Consider the following 27,645-nt stretch of genomic DNA (forward strand, 5'->3'; position numbering starts at 1 on the left):
TTTGACAGAGTATTTCCTATGTCTCTGGCTGACATTTCCCAAGAGATATATGTCGGGTACTTCTGGGCCTCATCATATAGGTTTCAACCCGTGAAGGTCTGGGATGGAATAGGTCTTCAGCAATCCATGCTTGTCGTAAAAAGCGATTAACAGGATCGGGTGGTCAGGCACGTGGCCAGACTCGAATATTTACAGACCGCCGTCGTATAGCTGGAATATTGCTGAGTGCGGCGTTAAACAACAAACAAACAAACACCATACAGGTTGTTTTTGTTTTTTTCAATATTATGCTTTGAAAACCGAAACTTTATACTGCCACGGGTTTTTCAAATTGTAATGAAAATTGGTACACGTGAAATTAGATGTGTGGCTCCGTTGTTTGCGATATTTACATATTTGACGTTTGACACTCTCATCTACTTCTTCCCACCAATAATGACACCTAAATGTAAGAGGTTCGTGTCCGCCACACTACTCATAATGAAAATCTATATATATCGATATTTTTCTGTCCTGCTAAAGCGTTCATTCGATTCCCGACATCGGTATAATGTATGAAGCCTATTACTGGTGTCCCCCGCCGTGATATTGCTGGACTATTGGTAAAAGTGGTGTAAAACCAGACTCACTCACTCAATCTTGAAAATGTAACGAAAACAGGTTTATTATGGAGGAGTGGTGGGCACTTAATTCTCTCAATATGTGCTTCAGGCTGTGTAAACACCATCTCCCCAGTTTGCCGCACTCAGCAATATTCCAGCTATATGACGATGGTCTGTAGATAATCAAATCTGGACCAGACAATCCAGTGATTGATGTCATGAGCATTGGTCTGCACAATTCGACATGCATCTACCAAGTCAGCAAACCTGACCTACAACTAATTGACCTTACAGGAGGTTGCATAATTTAAAAGAATCTAAAACGGTCTAGACACAATAAGGCTGATGTGACTTTAAATGTACTCTTTGTGAAGACTTATCCTTGTTTAGGCTAAAACAATGTATGTTATAAATTATTATAAATGTTTATTTATTCAGGTACACAGATATTTTTCTGCAAATCTGTTTCTGGGTGTTTTCAGTACAGATACAATCCCGGTTAAATCATCATGAACAGCTTCAGTATCGTCGACTACGTGGTGTTCGGCGCCACCATCCTCATGTCACTTGGCATCGGTTTGTATTTTGCCCTGTCTGGTGGACGTCAGCGATCTACATCAGAGTTTCTGGTTGGAGGTCGCAACATGAAGATTATCCCCGTCGCGTTGTCGCTCGTGGTGTCCTTTGAATCGTCCATCATGATCCTGGGCATTCCAGCTGAAGTGTACGTGTATGGCGCCCAGGTCTGGATCTCTTCCTTCAGTTCATGTCTGACGGTGTTCATCCTTATTGGTCTACTGGTTGTGCCGTTGATGCATCCACTAAAGATAACTTCTGTTAATGAGGTACAAGCAAACACTACTATACCTAAGAATTAAATTGTTAACATGATGTCTACAATGAGGTACTTGAAGCAGATTGCCTATTTTATTTGGTCAATGTTAGCTATTATTATTAATCTTGGTTCTTAGCATGTGCATACAATGTTTCGTTATGCACGGATAGTCTTTTGTTACTAGATATAACATTTGTCAAGTAGCATTGGTCCTTTTCTAAGATAATCTTGAAACGAGCCATTAACATACCAAACTTCTTACAAATAATGTTGACATCACATACAAACAATTCACATGAAGGCTTTACTTGTTGAGTTTATCAAATCCCCTTCGCAGAGTCAAAGGTATACTTTGCTTTCTTGTTCAGGTGTCAATCTTATGATGTGAGTGCTTACTTACTGTAGCGATGAACAATTTTATGCTATACATTTTAAGAATCACCGTTAATAATAATCTGCATTTTTTTACAGAATTAATGTAGAAACTTTATTTCGTATGTGAAAGCATCCAATTTTTAACAACTTTCGTTTAATATAAAAATATACATTCTCTATTATTCATAAGAAGGCTGATTGTAGAAATCCGATTAAACATATGATATGTTTATTTGATGCTCTTATCTCTCTGTGTGTGTGTGTGTGTGTGTGTGTGTGTGTGTGTGTGTGTGTGTGTGTGTGTGTGTGTGTGCGGAGTTGCACAAAATATGTTGACTGCAATTTGCAGATTCAAGACTATGTTCTAATGTTTCAGTATACACAAAGGCGTTTCAATTCCCGGGCAGTCTGCCTCTTAGGAACTTTTCTTGGTCTGTTATACTACGTACGTCATTACATTTATTGCATGCCTGGTTGTAAACGTTATGTCAAATATGCCGGTCAAAGGTCTGATCCGAGTTGCTTCTATTTCGTGTACCAGCATCCACACAAAAAGGTTAAATTGTTTGACTTTTTCTATATCATGGATCTATGACATTAAAACAAAATGTACAAATCCGTTATTATGCCATGAACGTATCATAAAGCAATATTATATTAATTATATATATCCTAACGTGATGTGTTTTCGTGCCTCTACAAAGTATTTCCGATGACGTGTCTAATAACAATCCAAATACACTAAAAAATGTCTAATTTTGGAGAACATTTATTTCTGTTAACATTTGGAAAGTCAAATGACCAGGTCTCGTGATTTTTAAAGTGGCATCCCCTCGCCGAGCGAGACGTGTCAGTCAGGCGCCATCTTGTTTCTGTCACATAATTTCGAGCCCCTCCATCACAGTTCAGTTTGAAATGTATGTTTTCATTACCTATTGAATGTCTTTTCTCTTTTTCTCGTGTTTCTTAATTCGCAACATAACTTCAGCGGAATTAGGCGATCTCATTGATGTTTTCATTGGGCTTAATTGTTAAGGACCTCGAAAAGGATGAGACTCGAAACAAATGACGTTGGGATATGTAAACGTTTTTTTCATACCAACAAAAATATACGGAAATAGAAATATTTTCTTTTCATTCTAAAGACTTGGCACACCAAAAAAAAATACTTAAACGTTCTCTTACTTAAATTTGTATTTGTAGGTATTCTACATGGGAATAGTGGTGTTTGGGACAGCCATAGGTCTCGAAGAAGGTAATATATACTCTTTAAAAAAAGAAACGCAAAGCCAGATTTGTGTGAGTTAGAAAAATACATTTTTAGGAGAAACCGTACAAGGTATTGAGCCAGAATCTTGTCGAGATATCGCTTGGTCATTGTAGTCATCTCATTTATTGGTACATAGGGAAAGTCGAGGATGAAATTCAGCTGGCATCAATAACGTGTATACCCCCGTTGGAATCGATAGCCGCCTGACATCTCCGAATCAGATCCTTGGGTGTTGTAGCCCACTGCTGCAATGTCTGGGGTTGTGGTTGACGTCGGCGTAGCAGCCTCTCCAATTCACCCCACAGGTGCTCTATCAGTTCCAAATGTTCCGGGGATCTGTATGCAGTCGAGCGTTGGCAGTTGGGATGCGGTTTAGGTGGCTGTGGTCGTCCAATTACGTGTTGACCCATGCTGTTAACACCTATCCCATAGACTTGTGATGGTGCTGGGCGATACATTGAAAAGCCTGGCTGCAGCTGATCGGGATTCTCCTGCATGCAAGCGGCCTATGTCGTTGTTTCTTTGCACTTCTGTTAATCTTGGCATGTTGTTGAACTGTCAATGGCCGATTGACGCAAATGCCAGGCAATCCAAAACCCCGCACTTTAATACCGTCCATAGTGCTGCTGCACGTGCAGTGTGTGCAACTCCATGGCCCTTGTGTTCATGCACTGGTTGCGTTTTTCCGAATCGTACGTGTTTCCTGACTGATGGTTTGCATGTCCTTGTTGTGATCATTTTGATCAGGGAAATTTGTCACTAACACTATAACACATTCAACCTCTTCATCTTGCACCTCCTTTTTCGCTAACTCTGCTTTTATGGCCAAACATATCCATATTGCGTTTCTTTCTTTGAAGAGTATAATAATATGTTGGTAAAGAACAGTAATTTGCTTTTGTTGTAGAAAATATATGTACTGTTACCTATTTATTAAAATGCATCAGATTTAGAATGGCACGCTTGTAATATGTAATTGATTGAAAACTAAACAATGCATATCTATTTGGCTTAGTAATAATAAAGCTTTTTTGTGATCAGTGTTATCCAAACGGAAAAATGATTAATTTATAAAGCTTTGTTATTATGGTAATTTGTGGGATGGCTATTTGTGTTAAAAAATGTGCAGCATTATTTTTGCATTTAATGCAATTACTTGTTTAGTTGAATAGTGTGGGGTTTTAATTCTTGCCGATAGCTCGGTTCATGGTTGGCCTTTCCATGTGTGTTTAGGAAAGCTAACAATGGAGTTAATATGGCCTCCAGTTAAACTGTGTTGAAATAATACACAGGCAAACATATCTCTATTTCAGTGACTGATATACCCCAAGTGTGGTCAATGTTCCTCGCCATTTTCGCTGCCATCATTTATACAACAATGGTAAACTTTACAAGAGAATGTGTATGGGTTGTGTTAAGATGGAAATGATGAATGTATGAAATGAATATCCCTTCTAGTGAATAATATCAGTGTGAATTCGTGTTTGACTATGGGCGAGGCTTTATGTATGCCACTATCATTTGAAACCATTAGGCAATGTGAAATATGACAGTCATTATTACAAGTAGCCCGTGAAGATCCGGGTTAGAAAAGGTCTCCAGCAACCAATACGTAATAGGCGACTATACTTGTTGTAAAAGCCGACTAACGGGATCGCCAGGTCAGGCTCGCTGACTTGGATGATGCATGTCATCAATCCCAATTGCGTGGATCGATGTTCATGATGTAGATCACTGGACTGTCTGGTCCAGACTCCATTATTTACAGACCGCCGTCATATAGCTGGAATATTGCTGGGTGCGGCGTTAAACAACAGCGGCCATTTTCAACCACCATACCCCATGTTCTTCACCCCACCTAAATGCGTTTTTAAGTGAGGCTGTTGCTATGTTAATCAGTGAGTGAGTGAGTACTTTGCTGTAAAACCCGTTTTTATCCATAGGGTGGTATCAAAGCAGTTGTATGGACCGATGTCTTCCAGACGTTCATTATGAACCTCGGAATACTGGTCATTATCATTAAGGTGAGTTAAACTTCCTGGAGTGTCTTTACACACATGGGCAACGTGTGTCCCAAACGTGTGCACCCGGTCAATGGTTCGTGTGGAATAAACAAAAAAAGACTAATTTTTTCCTGACATACGACGTAGTTAACACAAGTGATATTACTGTTTTCAAGAAAAAAATGCCGTGGGTTGTATTTGCTTATTTAAGATGAGATATAAATATAAATTGACTTACGCGAGCATTTACACAAAATGTGCTCACCGTTTTTTAAAATGAAATATCAACATAATAAACAGCTTCTTTAAGGATGATGATAAAATGCACAAGCTTTAATCATATGTACCATTAAATAATGATGACACTCTCAAAAGAATCCGACCTCGGCAATGTCGGACAAGTTCATTTCATGAATGGTATTTCGCACATATTCTCACAATCCACATATCGATTAACTGTACCGTGTCATATCGTTCACACTTTGGATTCGATCGTTTGACATCTGCATTTCTCTGCGTTACCAAGCTTAACGTATGGGGAGCAACTCCATGTATACAGTATACGACGTAATCAAGTTCATATGCACAGTTCGAATCTTTAGAAATGACGTCATGACAAAACAATGTTTCATCGTGAACTAAACCAAACTTCGTCTAAGCCCTTTGCGAATTATCGTGGAGCTATCTTGTATACATAAACGCAAGTATTGAAGTCTATTCTCATAAATAAATATAGTCAAAGATAATTACATCACAGACAGCTCATTGAATGATTAACACACACACACACACACACACACACATACACACACACACACACACACACACACACACACACACACACACACACAAATAAATGTACACAGCAAAACGAAATCAGTGACATCGTTCTTTTCTATTTTCAGCCAACCAAGAAAAAGTATTTTCGAAGTGGGCGTGGCCTCATTTGTTTTCAGTTGATGGAAACATAAGAACGCAAAAAATATTGCTTGGTTAGCCAAAATAAAGAATCGCTTGCAGTTTATTTATTGTTGGAAAATATGAAAGACAATCAACCACGTTGTCTTTAATTCAAAGAAAATCAGTCCAAAACTGTTATTGTGGGAATAAAAAAGTTGATACGACTTGTTATTTACCGGTTATGGGGAAACAGGTACTTAAAACATTCCTTGAGTTAGCACACAGGTGAAGGGCGCTATATTATTGATGTCCTAATTGTCTCTCACCTGTAACCAATTTGGCTTGACTTGTTTGTTTTGCATCTTTTCTCCATTGAACGGTACACACCACATAATAAATCATGGTCAATACGATTCTTGCTTTCACCCGATGCCAAATTAGTTGAGCAACACCCATTGACTTGGCGAAGAAATTAACGAAAATCGATTAAGACCATTACATATAGATCGATATTTATTCTGGTTTGTTATAACAATAAGAATCTTAATAAGCTTTCCTTTGTTGCACTGACATGTGTCAATATATGAGACAAAAAATCATGACATTTCTGCTAACAGAAGTGTCGATTGTACGATTCCGATTCACACTACATCATGAGCAGATGCTTATGAATCACAATCAAATATTCATTCCATAAAACCCATTTTCGTGCCCAACTGTAGATTAAATTTCTACATTTACAGGGATACGACAAGTCAGTGATTGCGATATATCCTATCAATACTGGTTATTCACTTTTGTCAGTGAGGCAGTTGTCAGACAGGTGATTGATCAAGACAGTATCTATAGCTAGAATACTCCTCGTTAGCGGGATCTACTTAGATGTTCTTTGATGATCAGACAGGTAGACTGTCATTTTCTTCCATTCGAATTTTACTATTTACCAAAACACATATGCCAAAAATTAATAATATAAATCGCTATTAATGTACAAATTCAATGTTTTTGGCGGTAAGCATAAAGATAAGCTAATTCATAATATATTCGTGGATAAACACATATATTTTTTTCCTGAACATAATCTACTGATCAAAGTATAAATCAACTTCAGCTGCATATGGGAAGGAAAGAAAAAAAAATAATTTGAAATGTATTTTTGAAGTTCAATCATTCATCGTACAAGCTAAAATATAACGTGGGTGAATTAACAAACTGCAATGAAGCACATTTTGGGTCATACGTGTCACTCTTCATTAAAAAAATATACACGTGATGAAAGTGTATCAGGTCGTAAGAGGCGACTAACGGGGTCGTTAGGCTCGCTGACTTGATGCGTGTCATCATATCCCAATTGCGTAGATGGATGCTCAAGATGTCAGTCACTGGATTGTCTGGTCCAGATATTTACAGTCCGCCGCCATATAGCTTGAATATTGCTGAGTGTATTGTATATGTATGTGTATTGTATGCAGCACATCTCTAAAGCTGTGTTGTACTCACGGATATGATGTCTTTGTACCCTTGTTTGGTGTATGGGCCGGAGACCTTAAGTACAATAAAACTCCTTCATCTTGATCTTGAGTGCAGTGTTGAACAACAAACAAACAAATCACATCGGCACAACATGGCTTGTCAGCTTAAAAATTGTCTTCATTACGCCACGTTTCACTTTCCAGGGTACCTTAGATGTCGGGGGAGTGGCTGAAGTGTGGTCTGCTGCATCCAAAGGCGGAAGATTTAACATGTTAAAGTATGAACAGTTGTCATTCACTCGTACGATTACAATGTGGAACGCCCCTTCTTAAATGCTTTCCCCCCTCTTCCCAATGCAATTACTTCTCCCTCAAATTAAATATACACACCAATTCACAAATTAGCATACAACACTTTCAGTGGGATGAACTCATAGCTTGTGGGGGCACTGGTTGTCAAGCAATAAGAGACGCCGCAAGTCATTGTGCAAAGTCGAGTAACTCGGAAATTAGAAATCAATGATCGTGGGCTTAAATCCCGGTTCTAAGCCGTTTGAGTTTTGTCAGCTCCATTCCCGAGCTCATGAGTTTCATCAACGTGGTCACTTCAGCCGTTCCTCCCTTATGAAGCTGACTCACTCACTCACTGCAATTGTTAGCTTAAATTTCCACGTGACAGGTACAGCAGTACAACAGTATACATGTATGAATATAGAAATAACGTGTTGGGAATGTTTCTTACTAACTCAAAGCTGATGATTCAAATAGTTCCTTTTGTGACAAGATAACATCACGGAAGAACGCATTACCGACTAACATCTTATCAATTTACAGCTTTGACCCTGACCCCACTGTGCGCCACACGTTCTGGGGGCTGTACTTTGGATACCTGGCAAAAACACTCTATTTGGCATTCAACCAATCAACCGTACAGCGTATATGTTCAATGAAGACGCTGAGGGGAGCACAGAAGTATGACTTGTTAGCAAGGCAATCAGTTTCAGAAGGCCAATCTTTATTTGTAATTATAGCGTAAGAAATGAAATGCATGTTCTACATCGTTGATATATGATTGAAAATTTCTAATAATGACAACTATTTGTCTGACAAGAACATAAATAAACGATAGATAATGACTGGATATATGTTTCTTGCAGAACCACCCAAAGTATAGTATGTTACGAAAATATGCATCTCAAACGCGAGACAAAATATTTCTTAAATTGTGTTCAGAATGACTTATATTGATACTGTCCTTAAAATGAATGTATTGTTCTACACGTGTGGGATTATATATCTTCTTCAAAAAAAAATGCACAGAAAGACTTTTAGTAAATTTAGTCGGTATATTTATTTTAATATCAAAGAAACAAATATGAAATTTAAACATATGTTGTCGTTGTACAAAGTTCATTGTCATGTCATATAAGGCCACAAGGTTGCGCTGAACGCAGTATCTCGTGTGACCGCCCCGGGCAGCATACACGGCTCTGCATCTGCTCGGCACTGACTGTGTACAAATTCTGTCCTGCTGAATTTTGCACCATTCTGCTTGTAACACGTTGGTCAGCTGAGGGAGTGTCTGCAGTGTGTTCTGACGTTGACGTACACGTCGATCGAGCTCATCCAGGAGGTGTTCAACTGGGTTGAGAATCTTGAGATCTCGACGACCAGGGCATTACGTTGAGGTTGGCATTATGAAGGCTATTCCACCGTGACACGGGCTGTGTGCGGAGGAGCGTTGTCCTGTTGGCGGTCAATAATTGGAAGAAGTCGAGGTTGAAGAATTTGATTCATGTACCGATTTGCTGTCAAATTTCCCTGACCACAACCAAGTCAGATCTCGTGGTGTAGAGTATGTCACCACACCGATACACTTCCGCCACCAAATTTGTCTAATTCACGTACACAATGTTGGGCAAAACGTTCAAACACGTTGTCTTCAATTTCGCCTGTGAAGAAGAAATCGTGATTTATCCCTAAACCACTCGTCTCCAGTTTCTCATATTCCAAGGCTGTTAGGTATGGCACCAACCCAAGCGTCGCTGTCGATGTATCTGTTGCAAAACAGGGATGATAACTGGTCTTCTGGGACGGATCCAAGCCTAGCAAAGATGGTTCCCGACAGTCTGATCCTCCTCAAACCAGGGATGCTCCCTGCAGTCTCCGTTGCTGTGACATTGTGGTGAGGAAGGTGGAACAGTCGAATGTAGCGATCTTGTGAAGGGGTGGTAGCTCTTGGTCATCTGGTTCTCGGACGGTCTGCAGTTGAATTGATCTGTGTGTATCGGACCCAAAGGCGGCAAATGGTGCTGTGGTGGACGTTGAAGTAGCGTTCAAGAAAAGACTGCGATTCCCCTCTTTGGATACTTCCCATGGCGATGTTTGGATTGGCAGTGCTAAGTCTTGGCATTTTCGAATGTTGACAATTGCATGACAAATTATTGGCTAATGCTTGCCTTTTCATGGGCAACATCCATGTGTTACGAATGCTATAACGTGCACATGCATTCTGCTTTACTGTTTTTCTCCATGACATTTTTTAACAAGTGTGAAAACAATGCCGTTTAAGACATTGCAAATCGACAATGGCTGTGTTTTGACGCACTGTTTGTCGAATATCAGGCCACCAACATTTTCCAATAACATATATACAATTTATACAGTGAGAATAATTGATTGACGTGTCAGGCTACAGGAGTAAGGATATTATCATTAGGGAGGGGACTGTCATGGAGAAGAATGGTTCATGGTTAAAAATGACAAACGCACTCACAACGTTGTGGGTTTCAGTTTTAACAATATCTCCATGTGCAGATCAACTTCGTCATAAAATAATATTACAACATTGTAATTATTACTTTGAAAGAAATAATTATGAACATGATATTTATAAATTTAACACTGTAGATATGTCGATGTCAACAGTGTCCTATATACTATGATTGTGTCAACTTTGACGTGGTCTTTGAAAAGAATAACAAATGTTTCAGGAAGTCATTGTTTTGAAAACAAAATATTAGTTTTGTTTTCATAATATGTATGTTTTCTACTTTTATGTGACAAAACTACTTACACTGAAATGTGCCATATTCTCATTTCTGATTCTGAAGGAACCACATGTAAATTACAATTTGTTTTATCTTTGAGTTACACGTGTGTGCTATTTATGATACTACAGGTACTTGCATCAATAGGCAGGTATGCTACAAACTTTCTTTGCGCCATGTTGATCCTCTGGATGAAAGTTATCTTGTAATAACTCTTGGATTGTGACATGCTTTCTCCTCCAGGGTTACCTACATGGCCGGTCCTATCTATTGGCTGACTTTGACACTCTCCATACCAATCGGTATCGTGGCTTACTCATATTACGATCATCTGGGGTGCGATCCGCTTGCTTCTGGTCAAATTACCAACCCAAATCAGGTACCAATCTGTTTTCCGTCTAGAACTGACCCATATTTGACTGTTGTGTCTTATGTTCATATCAGGTGTATGATATGGAAAAACTACGCCAAGATGTTGTGTTATAAGCACGTAAGCTAACTGTGGAATCACTCCAGATGGACTTCTGCAAATGGAAGGGAGTTAACTGACTTCAAAAGTCGAATTTCCACACTTCCCAAACTTGGCTGGTATTTCTAGGCTAGATCGTAGATCCACCATTGGCTATGTCTCTTGTATGTCCCCCCTACCGACCAATCAGATTCCACCTCTCATATATTTTGCACTTGCTTTAAACAAAATGGCGGCGAGTCAAGACGATTTCATTGACAATAATGATCTTTATTGTAATAAAACGAAGTTTCAACCTTGCAATGTGCATCGAATCATTTGAGCAACTTGGTTAAAAACCTGAAAATATTTTTAAAATATCTGTTGAAAACCTTGTTGACGGAATACATGCTCTGCAAATCCTGCAATCAAACGAATATGGCACCGCGGTTGCCATGTGGTTTATAAACCAGATGTCGATTTCGATACAGAATTTTGATTGGACTATGCACAGACTCGTTCGTCCAGCCATAACATAACTTCATAATTCCAGCCCGGTTGGGCCAGGGTGAATACTGGACTTTTGTAGTGAGTTAATTGCCAAGCCTCTGGAAGATGGCCAGATGGCAGCGACACACGACTCTGATGATGTTAATAGTTATACTGAAACACCCACTGTTTTTGTAAAATAATGTGTTTTGCACAATGTCAGTTTAAAGCACTCTGTTCCAAATGATACTTTTTCAGATCCTTCCCATCCTGACTGTGGACATCTTCAAAGGTATCCCTGGGATGCTGGGATTATTTGTGGCAGCTCTCTGTAGTGCCTCACTCAGGTGAGGGAATGGGGAGGTAAAATGTGGCTTAACGTCGTGGTCAGTATCATTGCGCTAATACAGCGACGTTCATGCATGCGTGTATGTGGTTGCTTGAACTGGTTCGGACTTATGCCGGTTTGATAGCGCTAGCCCACTTAGACATCAAATAGCAGTTTAACATGGATACTTCGCTCAGACACAGTTTGCTGGTTGAATACCATTAACACCGAGCATTAGACCGGGAAACAAGTTCAGTCTTTTCTTGAATGACGCGATCGAACCACTGACGTTTCGCTTTCCGAGGAGACGCTCTATCCACTACACCCTGGAGACGGCAGTCTCACTAAAGAGATTTGAACGTAAAGACTCTTAGAATCTATCATTATCAGCACACAGCTGAACGTCAGTTCTCTGAAGTAGAAATAAGAATACTTTGTGTCTGAAGATATAACAAATGTCGTTTGTCCCAAGAAGAAATTGTCACACGGTAAGTGTTTACATTGGATGTCATTTAACAAAGGTCGATATCGATTATGTGTACATGTAAGGTATTAAATAATTTAATTGTTTGGCGTTTGTTGAGATTGAAGTCCAAACTCTACATAATCCTTTCCATTCAGCACTATTTCTTCTGGGCTGTCCAGTCTGTCGGCCACAACCTGGGAAGACATCCTCAAGCATCACCTGCCAAATCTTTCCGACTTCAAGGCAACACTTGTAGCTAAAGTAGCAGGTAGGATGTTGCGTACACATGCATGGTATTGTTATCCCGATATAATGAACTCGGGTGGTTGGGTGAAGGAGATGGTGTGTGTGTGTGTGTGTGTGTGTGTGTGTGTGTGTGTGTGTGTGTGTGTGTGTGTGTGTGTGTGTGTTTGTGTGTGTGTTATAGTTGACGCTTTTCGTCCGTCAGTAATCCGTTAATTCTTTTTCAACTTAACTTGGCAGATATATCAAATAGATCCTGAAGTGGTGGACTTTGCTACTTACAGATTTGTTAGATTTTTATTTTTTTCGATTTCCATGGAAACAACTTGGATTTAGCTGAAACAGAGGTAATCGTCTTTTCCGAAGCAGCACTAAAATCCTACTCAAAGTTTTTCATCCGATCTTGGTAAATTAATCAAGGACAGAAGTGGTGCCTTTTGCTCTATGGCAACAAGCTTAACTTTGACTTTGTTCATAGTGGTGTGTTTGTCTGAACCATATTTCTAAAACTAATAGGTGGTCTTTCTTTCTTCAAACTATGCACACACGAAGACCAGATTGTCAATTGGTGCCTTTTGCTACTTTATGGTGTTTAGGATGTATATTGTTTTCAGTTTCCATGGCAACGAGTATGACGTTGATTCTGTTCATAGTGGTGTGTACCTGACGTAGAAGTACAAAGTTCCGAATCCTATTTCCATGATACTGTTTTGATGGCTAAAATATACTCTTCAAAAAAAGAAACTTGACACTGACTTTCAAAATGTAATAAAATGCGATTATTCCAAATAGGACACAGAAACCATAATTGAAACACTGTTTGAAGATCAATGTACACAATGTTCAAAACATTAACCGTGTCACCTAAACAGACACACGTACATGATACAGTCACAGGGGTACAGAAAATGTCAGTATCGGTTGTGCCAACCACGTGCATCATGTCTGCCATGAACGTTGACGTGAGGACGAACGTAGGCTGTAGGATCAAGTCTCTGTAACGCACACCTTTCAATGCACCTGCCACATGCGCGAGAGGCGTTCTACCACCGTCATGAATTCCGGCCCAAAACCATGACACTCCCGCTGCCAAATGGGACAACCTGCTGCACACAGTTGGGGGCGTAACGTTCACCCCGACATCTGTAGACACGTTTGGATGAAGCTGTAAAATTGATCTTCAAACGCTACGTTTATGTGCTAAGCATGTGTTTTCGCGAATTATAAACACATCATCTTTCTGTTTGACTTATTTGGTTCTCATTTAATGTAATTATTTTAGATATTTGGCAAAAAGTGGTTTTACATCTATGTCAAGTTTCTTTTTTTTTGAAGAGTATATATATATAAATAAAAAATATAGCTTCCGGGGCGATTCGGCCGTCAAATCGACTGTTTCAAACAAAGGGGGTCATTGTGATTTGAACTTCTGACTGACCAATCAAAATCAGTATTTTCCAAATTTATGGTAGAATGTTGGGTAAAACAAGAAACAAAACAAAAAAACACTAAGCAAACAAACAAACAAACACTGGTACAAAAATTGGCTCCCGCAAGGAAAATACCGGAATTTAGACACACGTGTTGTTAACAAAGTATGACATTTATATCATAGCGTCTATATATCATATATCATCTACTTTCAGTGATCATCTACGGAATGCTTTCCTTTGGAGTAGCCATCATAATATCATTGGTCGGAGGAACATTGTGGCAGGTATGGAAACTCATCTTATTCAATTTAACAGTTCCTTTGCTCTAAACAGGGAAAATAGGTTATTTGTGTTATTTTCAAAATCAGTGTTGATTTTCTGAAATTGATCCATCTCAAGGGACTGTTATGTGCGTTTATGAAGCAAGATTAATACATTATTATTGTTTAGCTCACCAGATTGAAAGTCAAGTGAGCTTTTGTTGTGGCCTGTGTGTCCGAGGATCGAAACCGATTTTACACTTTAGTCACTTTACAGACATCATTTTTAAAGTTGTAATGAAATGTATGGTATACATTTAATTACAAGTGGGACAAAAATATTTGTGCTCCGGGGCATATTGTTTACTGTTACCAGGTAGGGTCCCATATATTTTGTGTGGCAGATGGAAAGTAGTATGTTATTGTTCGTGTTAGTGGGTGTGCGATCTCGACAACCTCTGCGTGTGTGTGTTTGCTTACGCGAGTCCATGCGTACGTGCGTTTGGCGAAAATACCATTTAGCTATTGTTTTGTCTAATGGACCTATTGTCCAAGTTAGGTAGATTCTCAAATCGCATGGTCAACCATTTTGCAACAATAGTTTAGAGATTCAAAATTTAACGTGTAAAGATAACGTGTGTTCAAGAAGATTTATTTCTTTTCACCCAGTTATAAAGGTAAGCAGTTGTGACTCGTGAGCTGCCTTTAGCACCTGTAATGTTTCCTATCTTAGACATGGTATTAAGTTTGGTTTTTGTTTTGTTTGTTGTTTAACACCGCACTCAGCAATATTCAAGCTATAAGACGGCGGTCTGTAAATAATCAAGTCTGGAACAGACAATCCAGTGACGGATATCATGAGCACCGATCCATGCGATTGGGATCGATGACATGCATCAACCAATTCACCGAGTCTGACCACCCCATCCTGTTAGTCGCGTCTTACGACAAGCATAGTCTCCTTTACAGCAAACATGGTTCCTGAAGACCTTTTCTACCCCGGATCTCCAATGGTCCGGTATTAAGTATGTTGTTGACATCATAATATACAAAGTTTGCGGTCAAATATATAGAAGAAGGAAACAAGAATATATTGTGTTCAATCTTGTTCATGTGATCACCAAATGAAGGACAGAATTGAATTTGCTGGGTGCGGGTTGTTTAGTAAAAATATTTTAAAAGTGAAACAATAACTGACGTCAGTGAGGTGGTGTTATATTTGAAATCTAACAAATTATTTTGTTCCATATTCACATGCTTTGTTTCATCGCAGTGAGGTAGGACAGTTTGGTTTGTTGTTTAACGCCGCACTCAGCAATATTCAAGCTATAAGACGGCGGTCTGTAAATAATCAAGTCTGGAACAGACAATCCAGTGACGGATATCATGAGCACCGATCCATGCAATTGGGATCGATGACATGCATCAACCAATTCACCGAGTCTGACCACCCGACCCCGTTAGTCGCGTCTTACGACAAGCATAGTCTCCTTTACAGCAAACATGGTTCCTGAAGACCTTTTCTACCCCGGATCTCCAATGGTCCGGTATTAAGTATGTTGTTGACATCATAATATACAAAGTTTGCGGTCAAATATATAGAGGAAGGAAACAAGAATATATTGTGTTCAATCTTGTTCATGTGATCACCAAATGAAGGACAGAATTGACTTTGCTGGGTGCGGGTTGTTTAGTAAAAATATTTTAAAAGTGAAACAATAACTGACGTCAGTGAGGTGGTGTTATATTTGAAATCTAACAAATTATTTTGTTCCATATTCACATGCTTTGTTTCATCGCAGTGAGGTAGGACAGTTCCCATACAAAGCCAAAGAAGGTACCACATATCTTGTTTGTATGTGCAAATGCCTTGGCAATGTCGATAAGGCACGTGTCATCAGTGTCCTCTTTGTAAATGTGCAATAGCATGATAAATTGTGTTTACTTTGTCAAGACGTTGCTTGGTCAAAGTAATTCTAAGATGTGTTTTCAGTCTCATATGACGAGAATGATCGTTCAGATGTTGCAGTAATGATCCGTATTATCAGGTAAATCTTGAGTACTGATTGCCTCAAGACATAATGTTGTTGTTTTTTGCTGTAGATCAGTGTCTGAAACTCAGCAGAGTAAACTGAGTGCCTTAATGGCCAGCTCATTTAAAAAAACGGAAGGCCCAGTGAAAAAACTGTAGGCCAAAACATTTTAGCTGAAGCAGGAAGACATACTCTTGCAATATAAATTACAGCACACAAGTCAACCAGGAATGGCGATTGTATTTATTACTTTATTTAATTTATTTATGATTTGCTTGATACGTCTTCATACTGCTCTTTGACATGTTCGACATTGACCCGGTTTCAAAGCATGTGTCCCAAATTATTAATTTTTTTTAATAACATGGGAGAAAAAAGTTCATTATTTTAATTTTATTGATAAATGTGAAAAATTGAAAACAAATACGTATTTTCTGACTTTGTGAAAAGTGATAGATTTAATAAATTAATTATTTTGATGTGGCTACGGTGTGGCCGGTACACTGGCCTCCGGTGGTGAAAGAGCTGACAAGCGGAGTAAACTGAAGTTGACTCCTGTTTCTCCAAGCAATCTCTCAGTTTTGATTCATTAACATGCTTACAGCTTCAAATAAACTGCAGGCCAAAAGGGCCTGCTGAAATATAAAACTTTCAGCCCAAGAAAAAATCTGTCGGCCTCGGGTAAATTTGCCCATGTCCATTTTGAACAATGCTGCAGACAGTAGAAAGTTTTAAAGGTAGTTAACCTAAGCTAAATTGGTCGTCATTGTGGCGATGATGTGCTGTCAACATCAATGAATCTGAAGGCGCAAACATTGACACAGTTTTTGTATGACCCCTGTCCCTTAACAGGGTCAAAGGCGAATTGCCAAGTTTCGAAGTAACATCGGCACCCAAATGTTTCCTTGCATACAACTGTTCAGGATTCAAGAACACCCGTGAGAGAACTGTTTATTCATTCAATTGTATTCCGATTCATACACGTAGCTTTGATTAAAGGGCACGTAAACACAACATATCAACATTACAAATGCTTGACTAAAATTAAATTTGAAAGACGGTAGCAGATGTTTGTCGCTCTGCGCAATTTTCACGATCTGTTGACGCCTTGTCTGCCTCCTTCTACCTCTGATTTTTCAATCGCATTCACGGGGGTTTTCTGCCTGCACATTCGTTTGATGACCGTGTCTTCAATATGAGCTCGGAATTAGTAACAGCATAGAAGATGCAGTAGTGTACTCAAATTCTCAATTTTTAAACATTAAATTTATCAGAGATTTATGATAATCATTGATAGCAATCCTGACACAGTTTACATTGTCTTCATTATGATGATATCATTGGAAGGAGAATTAACTGTAAAAAACATAACATATGATAAACCTTCACTGAACATATCAGTTCCGAAAAGAATTATACCCAGGTGACCAAGCTGCTTAACATTTTGAATGTTTTAAAAAATTTAAGACTGTAGGGTTCTTCCAAAAATATTGTATGATTTTGCTATTCCAGATAAAGTGGATACTGAAATTCCTCTACAACATCATTGGGACATGTTTTCTATCTTGAAAATTAATACCTGCATCACTTCGGGCTTTCCTCACACATTAAGCTGACACGCAGTGATATAAGAGTAATACTGTTAAAAGAGGCGTTAAACTAAACTCTCTCACTAATACTAGTGTACATTCTTTTAGATTTTATTAGGCAGCTTCCTAGCCCAGCAAACACCACTGCATTACATGTAGACACCTAATAATCGCTTACAGAAGTCAAAGTGTGATCGCTCAACATTATCTCCCTTGAGGGAACCAAGGTTAACTGATGCCTGACATAAAACGCTACCAGTGTAACTATCGAACAATTTCCAGATGTGTAAAGCTATCAACAACACCAAAATTGGTTTCCTCACAGGACCATTTCTCCACTGACTGTACTCGCCACCTATTCTAAACACAACGTTTGTGTTTTGGGTGTTAAATTCAAATCCCCAATGATTTTCAATAATAATGTATCTAGGAAAATTATATGCGCAACAAATTCAAACTTTCCACTTTATTTTCACCTTAAAACTACTTTGAAAGAGTGTATCTTATAAAGTGTACAATAGCACAGGTTTTTCTTTAAAAGAAAACTCGTTCCGACTCCTACATGTGTTGATGCAGGAACTAATATTTAATATCAATACTGGCACAACTTTTGTAAATTTTGTTAAGTGTCTGTCTCCGTTGAACTACAGTACCAAGGTACTTTTTTGGCAATTATAGCATCTAAAAAGCGCATCTATAACTATTGACTATGATGAATATGTCATTGAAGATATCCGTAAGTGTCATAGCGGCCTTCACCGGACCTCTGTGTGGATTATTCTTCATGGCAGCATTTTGTCCTTGGGCTAATGCAAAGGTACGGATCACGCATCATACGGTTGGTACTCTCACTGGTATGTCAACTGAAACACTTTAACTTTTAAGTGATGATTTTAGCAGGCATATGTCTCAGACTGAGCAAACTTTGTGAGAATCATGAGGTTTAGGTGTTGTTTTTTTTGTTTAACTCCGTGCTCAGCAATATCTTCCAGCTATGTGACTGCGGTCTGTGAATAATCGAGGCTGAACCAGACAATCCAATCCAAATGGGATACGATGACGTGCATCAGCCAAGTCACTGAGGCTGACACTCCGATCTCGTCAGTCGCCTCTTATGACATGCATGGTCGCCATTAACGGCAAACATTGGTTGAAGACCTATTCTACCCCGGATCTTCAAGGGTCAGAATCCTGAAACAAAGGCAGATTTACCCTATATTTGTCTAAATTGACTTCGAATTTGGGACAAAAATGCAAATTTTGAGAATTTTTATTCATATCTCATCAGAAAGAGGTTACTGAAAATACAGTTCCCACATTATCCTCTTTTAGTCATTGCTTCCATGTTTGTGTCTATTATGCCATCATGTTTGCATTTTTGTAGTATAAAATGTGATATGGACATGCCTTGATATAACTTGAATACTGTCTGCTCACTTACTCACTCACTCTTACTCTTTACAATTGTTAGCAATTACTGTATCAAAGAACAGCATACATAATTGAATATAGTAATAACGTGTTGGGAACGTTTATACCAAAGCCAAATTCAATGATTGATTCAAATATAGTTACAAGCTCAAATCACACTGATGACGTTTCTTGGCCAGTCAGCAACACACCTGTGCTCCTGGGTTTCACCAACGTGATAAACGCCTGAGCCTTGGGGTCTAGATATTCGAAACGATCTGAGCTGAGATAAAACTGAACAACTTACGTTCAAAGATATGATGTCTTAAGTTTAAGATAAGATAGATTTTCGAAACTATCAGAAACCTGTCGTAGATCGCACAAAGATACAATAACTATAGTAATTCATTTGTGTCAGAGATTGAAAAAGTAATAATAATGTTGGATTGTCTGGTCACATTGTTCAACACGCAACTATTTAAGTGACATTCCGTACAATCCTACATATGTCCTTCATGTAACTGTGTTGTTCTTATGATAAATGATGCTATGATTACCCGAACACAAATAGCATTCGTGTGTCATGTAAAGGCATTTTTCAAACCCAACAAATGTTATGATCATTAAGTGAAGTGTTACCACTATATAGCTATTAGAATTGGCATAATGTGCAAAAAAGATACTTCACTATTTTCCCTTCAAATGAACCTCCCGTGAGTGCGCAGAATTTTATGTAAACACATCGGGTACAAAGTGAAGGACAAAAGTAAGGGACGTTATTTTAAATGTCAATGACGAGACCTATGATCGAACAGCAGGCGTACATCATTTAAGATGCGTGTTCAAGTTTGATATTACGTGATGAATACTTGGTCAGTTTCACAATACTGCTTCCTTTTTGCGTTTATGTCAAAAGTTTATATAGAACATTATGTCTGGAAACACTCAAAACAAAACTTGTTCAGGAAGCAGCGCACACATAATGACAATGTATGTTTCTATTGTTGTTTACATATCCAATATATTTTTGGAATAAACAAAGCACTCAAATACAATATAAATCTATATGTATTTAGATTATGCAGTTTAAAAGAAAATCTGTCTAGAACTATAATTCTTATCAAAATTTGAAAGTGACACTGATTTTCGTTCACAACGGTAAATACTTTAGGAATTGTCAAGTTATGTTGTCTCAAGGAACATGCCACAACATATATACAATGTAGTCCTCTATTATTCTAAATCAAGTGGAGCTAATAAATGGATTTGTCTGATTTGAGTGAGTGAGAGTGTTTTTAACAGTATTCCAGTTATATCACGGTGTGTCAGCTCTATGTGGGAGGAAAGCCCGAAGTGATGCAGGTCTCAGACGTTTACCACTTCGGTGAAACCATCGAGCATGGGTATGGTGCTGGCAAATCTAGAAACATAATCAGGGTGAACCCGGATTCGAACCCATAATCAGAGGTTTCTGGCGTGCTTAAGGGACGCAACTCTGCACAGCGAATCGTGGCACCTTAGACGACAGGGCCACCCGTGCCCCCTTGTCTGACTTGATTTAAATCTGTCTGAGGAGTGAAATATCCACATTGTACATATTCCCAAACGTAGTTCGATGACGTTTGGCTTGTCTGATAGCATTGCTGAGGGTCATCTTATAGTATTTGTCCGGTGACCCTATCCTTTTATTATGTTTTTATTGTCTGAACAGTCTCAAGTACCTATATTTTATTACTTTAAAACGAGTAAATGTACACTTATATGTTAAAAAGACCAACATCGATTAATAATTTTTAAACGGTCCAATGCATGCAAAATTGTAGTGAAAATGTCTATTTTATACTGATCCGTAAATTTAATTCAATGAATATTTTCTATGAAACTATATTGGAAAGTGATTTTTGGAAAATGTTTATAATACGTTACTTTATGATGATGTTTTAAACCCAAACGAGCATGGAAATCCCTTTTTTTTTTACTTGATTTTGCAAAAAAAGACAAAAGCATTGTCACATATGCAATCCAGAAACTCTGCGAGAAATAACAGGGGAACTCTGCGCTGTATGAAAACTGTAATATTGAGCAAGGTCTCGCTGGGCGAATACAAATGGAAACCACTCTCAGTGTATGATTAGCTGCCTCTGAGTTTACAATAAGGTCACAGTCAGTACTATAGCCTGCCGACACCTTCCGTTTTTATCCTTCCCAAATTATCAAAAAAGTATGGTGTTTCACATGGACTCGGATAGAAATATATAGTAAGCTATCGACTCCATAGTAATGTGGATCGCTGTTGCGATTAAAACCATTTCCGACATTAAAGCTTTGATGCGTGAAATCTTTGATGCTGTTTTCAAAGTGTCAGTTTGATTCCCACAGTGTGTCAAAGATTATTTGTTTGAAAAAAATGGTTTGCAAAGTATGCCGCCATTTTTTATGAAGAAAAAATAAACGTACAACAGGTATGGGGCTTTCTTCGATTTATGACAATCTTATGATATCGATAGTTTTGAAAATATACTACGATAGACCATATGATAATATAACGATACTTTTAGGGCTATGGTCGTTGCGAAAATCTAGGGCCTGTGTTATTTCGGACTTACACCAAACATTAAGTTGACACCCTTTCCTGTGACAGACACAACATTATACATAATTGAGTACAGAAATAACGTGTTTATAAAGTTTATACCAACCACCAAACCCAATGATGCAAATATACAACTCAAAATTTGATAAGGATCGTAGATAATTTTCTTAATAAAAAAAACAAAATAACTGCATAACTGGCAATATTGTGTTCAAGTGAAATCAAAAACGTCTCCAACACACTTGCACGTGCATTTCATGCCATGGGAAATGCGTTTCACATCACAGTTCATGCTTTTGCTACCATTGCACGATTTCCAATCAGGCAATGGTGTCTGATTCATTCTGAAACTTTAAACTCAATTGAGTGTTAACACTACGTTTATCTACGCAATGCCCCCACAACGTGTAAGGCGTCGCCTGACGACAGAACAACTGGGCAGATGTATTGGAATGCTTGATGCTGGCTATTCACAACGTGACGTTGCCAATGCACTAAACGTCAGCCAGAGCGTTGTAAGCAGGGCCTGGTCCCGACAGCAAAATTTTGGTACAGCAGCACACCGACATGGGGGTGGTCGTCAGAGGTCGACAACCCAACGCCAAGATCATTTTGTGGCTCTTCAGGCACGACGTCACTCCTTCTGGACAGCAACCAGCCTACGTAACGACCTCCTGAACGCCTCGGGGGTGAATGTGTCCACTCAGACGATACGGAATCGTCTTCACAATGCAGGTCTCTAATCGGCATGTGTCCGAATCCCCCTGACTGTTCGACACCGGCGGGAGCGATTGGAATGGGCTGAAGATCATGTCACTTGGACACGGAACGATTGGGTTCCAGTTCTGTTCACTGATGAGTCCAGGTATTGTTTGCACTTTACAGACAGGAGGCAGCGGGTGTGGCGACGACAACGTGAACGTTTCCATGATGCCAACATCAGTGAACATGACCGTTATGGTGGTGGTTCCATCATGGTCTGGGGTGGAATCAACAGAGATGGAAGGACAGATCTTCATGTCCTGGAGAGAGGAACAATGACGGGGATGAGGTACCGGGATGAGATCCTCGATGTGTACGTCAGACCCTACGCTGGTGCTGTTGGCCCTGAGTTCATCCTGATGGATGATAACGCCCGTCCTCATCGCGCCAGGGTGGTTGAGCAGTACCTTGAGCAGGAGACAATTGTCCGCATGGATTGGCCAGCGCGCTCGCCGGACTTGAACCCGATTGAGCATGTCTGGAACATGCTGCAGGTTGCCCTTTCACGCTGTAGAGCACAACCCACCACTTTGGCAGAGCTCGGACATGCCCTCGTGGAAGAGTGGAACAACCTTCCCATTGGGAACATCCGGGTGCTTATTGACAGCATATCTCGACGTTGTCAGGCCGTCATTGATGCAAGGGGAGGTCATACTCGATATTGACACTTCATCAACTAAGTGTAATGATGGACTATCCCTCATAACTGTGTAATTCTTTCTCTTGTTTGCTGTTAACATTTTTTAATGAAATGCCTTTTGGTGTTTGCAGATTTCAAACATTCCATATTGATACAAGTTCATGCCGTTCATGAATTTTCATTCATAACATGATTAAACACGTTTCTTAGTCAGAGTCATGTCTTTTGTTATGTTTGTGGTAACTTACACACATATCAGCTAGTGATCCTTATCAAATTTTGAGTAGTATAGTTCCTTTCCTTCAAGGTCAAATTACACCTAGGCCTGTGTCTAGGCCTGTCAGCGCCATACCTTTGCTTGTGGGTTTCACCAAAGTGGTGAACGTCTGAGACATTCATCATGTCGGGCCTTCCCCCAAAATTAAGCTGACCGATAGTGACATAAATTGACTACTGTTAAAAGCAGGGTTGAACCTAACTCACTCACTAACTCATTCTATGCATGTGTCAGGGGGCATTCACCGGTACACTCGTGGGTTCAATACTCATGATGTGGATCTGCCTGGGTTCTACATTTTCCGATGTTGTGAAGCCGACACCATGGCTTCCTCCTGCATCAACTAACCAATGCATGACTGAAACACCTCCAGTGGTTTCAAACACGTCTACGTGGACGACGTTTACACCATCTGTGTACAACGCATCGGTGGCCGAAACCTACCGAGAGCCGTATGTATCAAATCATTTTAAAAAAGCATGTGAGAAATGAAATATCTTGGTAACATGTAATACTTACAAGAAGTTAAAGGTCATGCCATGGCAAAATAATCGGGTGTGATGAACTTTTAACTTAAGTTGTAAATTTAAGTGATTCAAATGATAATCTACTTTGAAAAAGTGGCTGCCGATCACCATAAGGATTTGGCAGGAGGGGATTTGAAAGGGGATCAGAATGCACGCCTTCCTTCGAAAGTCCACAAAAACTATGTCCCGACCTCACTGAAGTCACAACTTATCAAACTAATTCATTTCAGAACATGCTCAATTAAGAAAATCATACATGAACCACCATTCCGGCCACAAATGTCTCATTCCTTTCACTCGCTTGCTTTGAATCCGTGAAATCTTGAAATTGACAGATCAAATCATGCAGATTACTCGAGTCAAAATATCGAGCTCGTCTGCAGCCTGAAAAGCCGTTGTTAAGTCATACTCAGTTCCATTGGTAATCACTTTGTACCAGCAGGCTAATTCCCAGTAAATATACAGTTTAATGTTGAACCACAATAAAGATCAGAGTTGTCATCTTGCTTCCTCTAATACGGTGAATGTAAACACATCACTGTCAGCCATTAACAGTTGTGAGGTGTGAGTAACCGTGATGTAGGTCAAGTTCTGCTATATCTAAGTTCGGGATGGATAGACATTTATTTTGATTTCTTTATTATTTACTGGGGGTAATTGCTAACTAATTACATACATATTTAAAATAAATAGTAGAATATTATTTCATAAAGTTTGTTGGAGAAATCTGTTCGTTTAGCATTTTTAAAACTATTTCCTCCACCTGTCCCCACAACCATGGAAATGGCATATTCCATTTCCAAGAAATGACATCTCATTCTCATTTCCAAGAAATGACTTGGTGAGTCCAAACAATGCACAGCACGTTGTGATGAAATTATAACATCTATCTTTGGACAAAGTTTGGAGGGTCAATTGTCAACTTCTTTTTAAAAAACTTTTTGAACACTTGTTTTGAACTAATGAAGACTATGGGTATTTTGATGTTGAACTTTTGTAATATTCGTTACATATATAACATCTGTGACCACTTTTCTGAATGTTCTAAGATTGCGTCCCTTTGTACCCTCTGTTGTTACACGTTGCAAGAGAGCACCGTTTTATATAGCGTTAATGCCGTCATGGTAGAATGGAGATAAACCTACAGTGTTTTGAAATTTGACGTAGTCGCTCTGTAGAGTAGATACCTCTTATTTATACATTTGAAACCTTGCGCTGAAGGACCTCCGTGGTCTAGTGGTAGAGCGGCCGCCAAGAGAGCGGAAGGTCCAGGGTTCGATCCCCGGCCGCGTCATACCAAAAGACGTTAAAAGATGGTACTTGTTGTTACCCTTTCTGGAGCTCAGCATTAAGGGGCTCAAAACAAGGAATGGTCGGCTCGGTGTCAGCATACTGTGTCTGAGTGGGGTATTCATTTTAAACTGCGACATGGTATCTCAGTGTGCTAGCACTATAAATCGGCATCAGTCGGACTAGTACAAGCAGCCACACACGTGCATGCACGTCGCTATATAAGTGCAATAATCTTGGAGGCGACGTTAAATCCCATTTCACCTCACCTTGTGCTGAAGCGCTCGGTTTCAAATTAGAACAACAGGTATCTACTTTACAGCAGGTCTATAATAAATTTCAAAACACGGTCGGTTTATCTACTTACTGCATATTGCTTTTGTATTACTGAGGGTTAAAAGGTCTGATTCAAAACCAGTTGTGAATATTAATATTTAGTTCAGATTATAATGGACATTTTTTACCAGTAAAAGGTAGACTGATCGAGCTGTGTGAATGTGGAGTATTCGCACGTGTGTATTTCATAGTTTCTAAATAAGGCTGGTCACGTGATGAGACATTGTTCCATTGTGGAAAATGATATGATAAGGCGTCCTCCTTTCTCCATAACGTCTGAACAATAGGCCGACCGCTGAGTTGATATGGCATGCCTACCATGTTCCTGTATTGTCGTTCATTGACTCACAATGGGTAATCTTGCCATAAATTATTTCAAGATTTGGCATTATCTATGTTTATATTTTCCCATTTGTCAGTTTAAGCGTCACGAGAAAGGTGACTATGTCGACCATGGGAAAATATTACAAATTTCAACTGACGAATTATTTGATGGGCATTGATCAGAAGTAGACACAATTCATGGACAACAACTTTATTTCACTTTAATAGTGATGATTCGGTATCGATCCTTATATATGGTATAAGGATCTATACCGAAACGTCACCATTATAGTAAAAGATGTTGTTATCCATAAATTGTGTCTACTTTGAAATCTCCACGATGACGTATGGTTTTCTAACTAACATGTGAATCGATTCTCTGATTCGGTGTCATTGAATAAACAATGTGTGCAGCGATGTGTGCACCTGTTGTCATACACAAATGTGAGTGTTGTATTACTATTTGCATTTCTTGCATCTTGAGTGAACGTGTTTTAGCATATGGATAGAGGAAATCTACCGGCTCTCTTATGTGTGGCTTGGACTTCTCGGCACTTGTTTGACAACACTCACTGGCTTCACTGCCAGTTGGATCACAGGTAACAAAATAATCGGCTAAACCTTGGATAACTTAACTTTGGAGTTTACACATACACGAGGTTACTGCTGATAATATTTCCAGGACGCATGAATGGCCTTGTCATTTGTTTGACTACACCCGTCGGCGTTATGGCAGTTGTGTACAGGTAACAACATTATCAGGAAAACCCATGCTTGCTGTTATAGGCGAAAATGCTTGTCCTTAATTTTTGGAGGCGAATAATAGGACTGGATGGTCAGGCTCATTGACTTGTTTGATGCATGTCACTTGATTTTCTGGTCCAGACACGATTATTTAGTGACCCCCGTCATATAGTTGGAATATTGCTGAGAGTGGCGATAAACAACAAATAAACACAAATTTTATGAAAAACATTGTATCTACTGGGCAAGCTTGGCCTTGTAATCTGAACTATAAGGCCTTGAGCGATCCTCAAGTCTTTTCAGAAACTATAGCAACGTTTCTATGAGGATTCTTACATCGTTTTCAAGCTTGAGTTAGAAAAAACGTTCAAGCGTCAAAGCACTCGGATGCAAGCGTTCTGGTGCATAAACTGTACTAGTTCAGGGCAAACCTTTTCTTTATTACTCAATACATTGGGATGGAGCTAACTTCTTAAACAGATAACACAATTGTAATACCTTCTAACAAATATATGTAGGTGCAATATTGTTGTTTGCTCATTTTCTAACTGTTTTCGAAAACGACAAAAAAAATTATGGACTAAATCCACCTGCTTGTTTTACTTACCCCGTCAGGAAATACGGGGATCTGAAGAAATGTTGGGACCTGAAGAAAACTTTCAAAGGGATAGTTTTGATTCTACCATTACAACAGTGCATCCAAGTTATGTCGCCCTCACACGCTGCCTACAGTATCAATACTATCTCTGATCATAATTTCAGGTTTTAATCGCAACAGCCCAGTAGATCCCAGGTACTTGGTGCCTGTAGTTGACAGACTGTGCTGCTGTCTTCCAAAGTCGACCAGGGCTTTCCTTTCACGCAGAACAAACGAGGATAGCATCACGGTAATCTGAGGATGTTCTTTCTGTATGTCAAGGTTGATTCAAACCTACAAGCATATGTT

The 27,645-nt window shown here is 39.2% G+C and overlaps 1 protein-coding gene across 1 annotated transcript in view; it reads left to right on the forward strand.

The window, feature by feature from the left end:
• The first annotated feature begins 1,111 nt into the window (after positions 1 to 1,111).
• LOC139449060 (sodium-dependent multivitamin transporter-like) overlaps positions 1,112 to 27,645 on the forward strand; it is a 28,013-nt gene continuing 1,479 nt past the window's right edge. Inside the window, exons 1-14 of the mRNA XM_071230527.1 lie at positions 1,112 to 1,447; positions 2,189 to 2,257; positions 3,016 to 3,067; positions 4,396 to 4,463; positions 5,026 to 5,106; positions 7,662 to 7,735; positions 8,292 to 8,429; positions 10,751 to 10,886; positions 11,703 to 11,791; positions 12,394 to 12,506; positions 14,128 to 14,198; positions 18,527 to 18,613; positions 23,713 to 23,930; positions 26,454 to 26,554. Coding sequence (XP_071086628.1) covers positions 1,112 to 1,447; positions 2,189 to 2,257; positions 3,016 to 3,067; positions 4,396 to 4,463; positions 5,026 to 5,106; positions 7,662 to 7,735; positions 8,292 to 8,429; positions 10,751 to 10,886; positions 11,703 to 11,791; positions 12,394 to 12,506; positions 14,128 to 14,198; positions 18,527 to 18,613; positions 23,713 to 23,930; positions 26,454 to 26,554 — 1,633 coding nt within the window. The remainder of the gene's footprint in view (positions 1,448 to 2,188; positions 2,258 to 3,015; positions 3,068 to 4,395; positions 4,464 to 5,025; positions 5,107 to 7,661; positions 7,736 to 8,291; positions 8,430 to 10,750; positions 10,887 to 11,702; positions 11,792 to 12,393; positions 12,507 to 14,127; positions 14,199 to 18,526; positions 18,614 to 23,712; positions 23,931 to 26,453; positions 26,555 to 27,645) is intronic.

The sequence above is a fragment of the Haliotis cracherodii genome, unplaced genomic scaffold, assembly GCF_022045235.1.
Source record: "Haliotis cracherodii isolate W230 unplaced genomic scaffold, xgHalCrac1.p SCAF_7, whole genome shotgun sequence".
NCBI lineage: Eukaryota > Metazoa > Mollusca > Gastropoda > Lepetellida > Haliotidae > Haliotis > Haliotis cracherodii.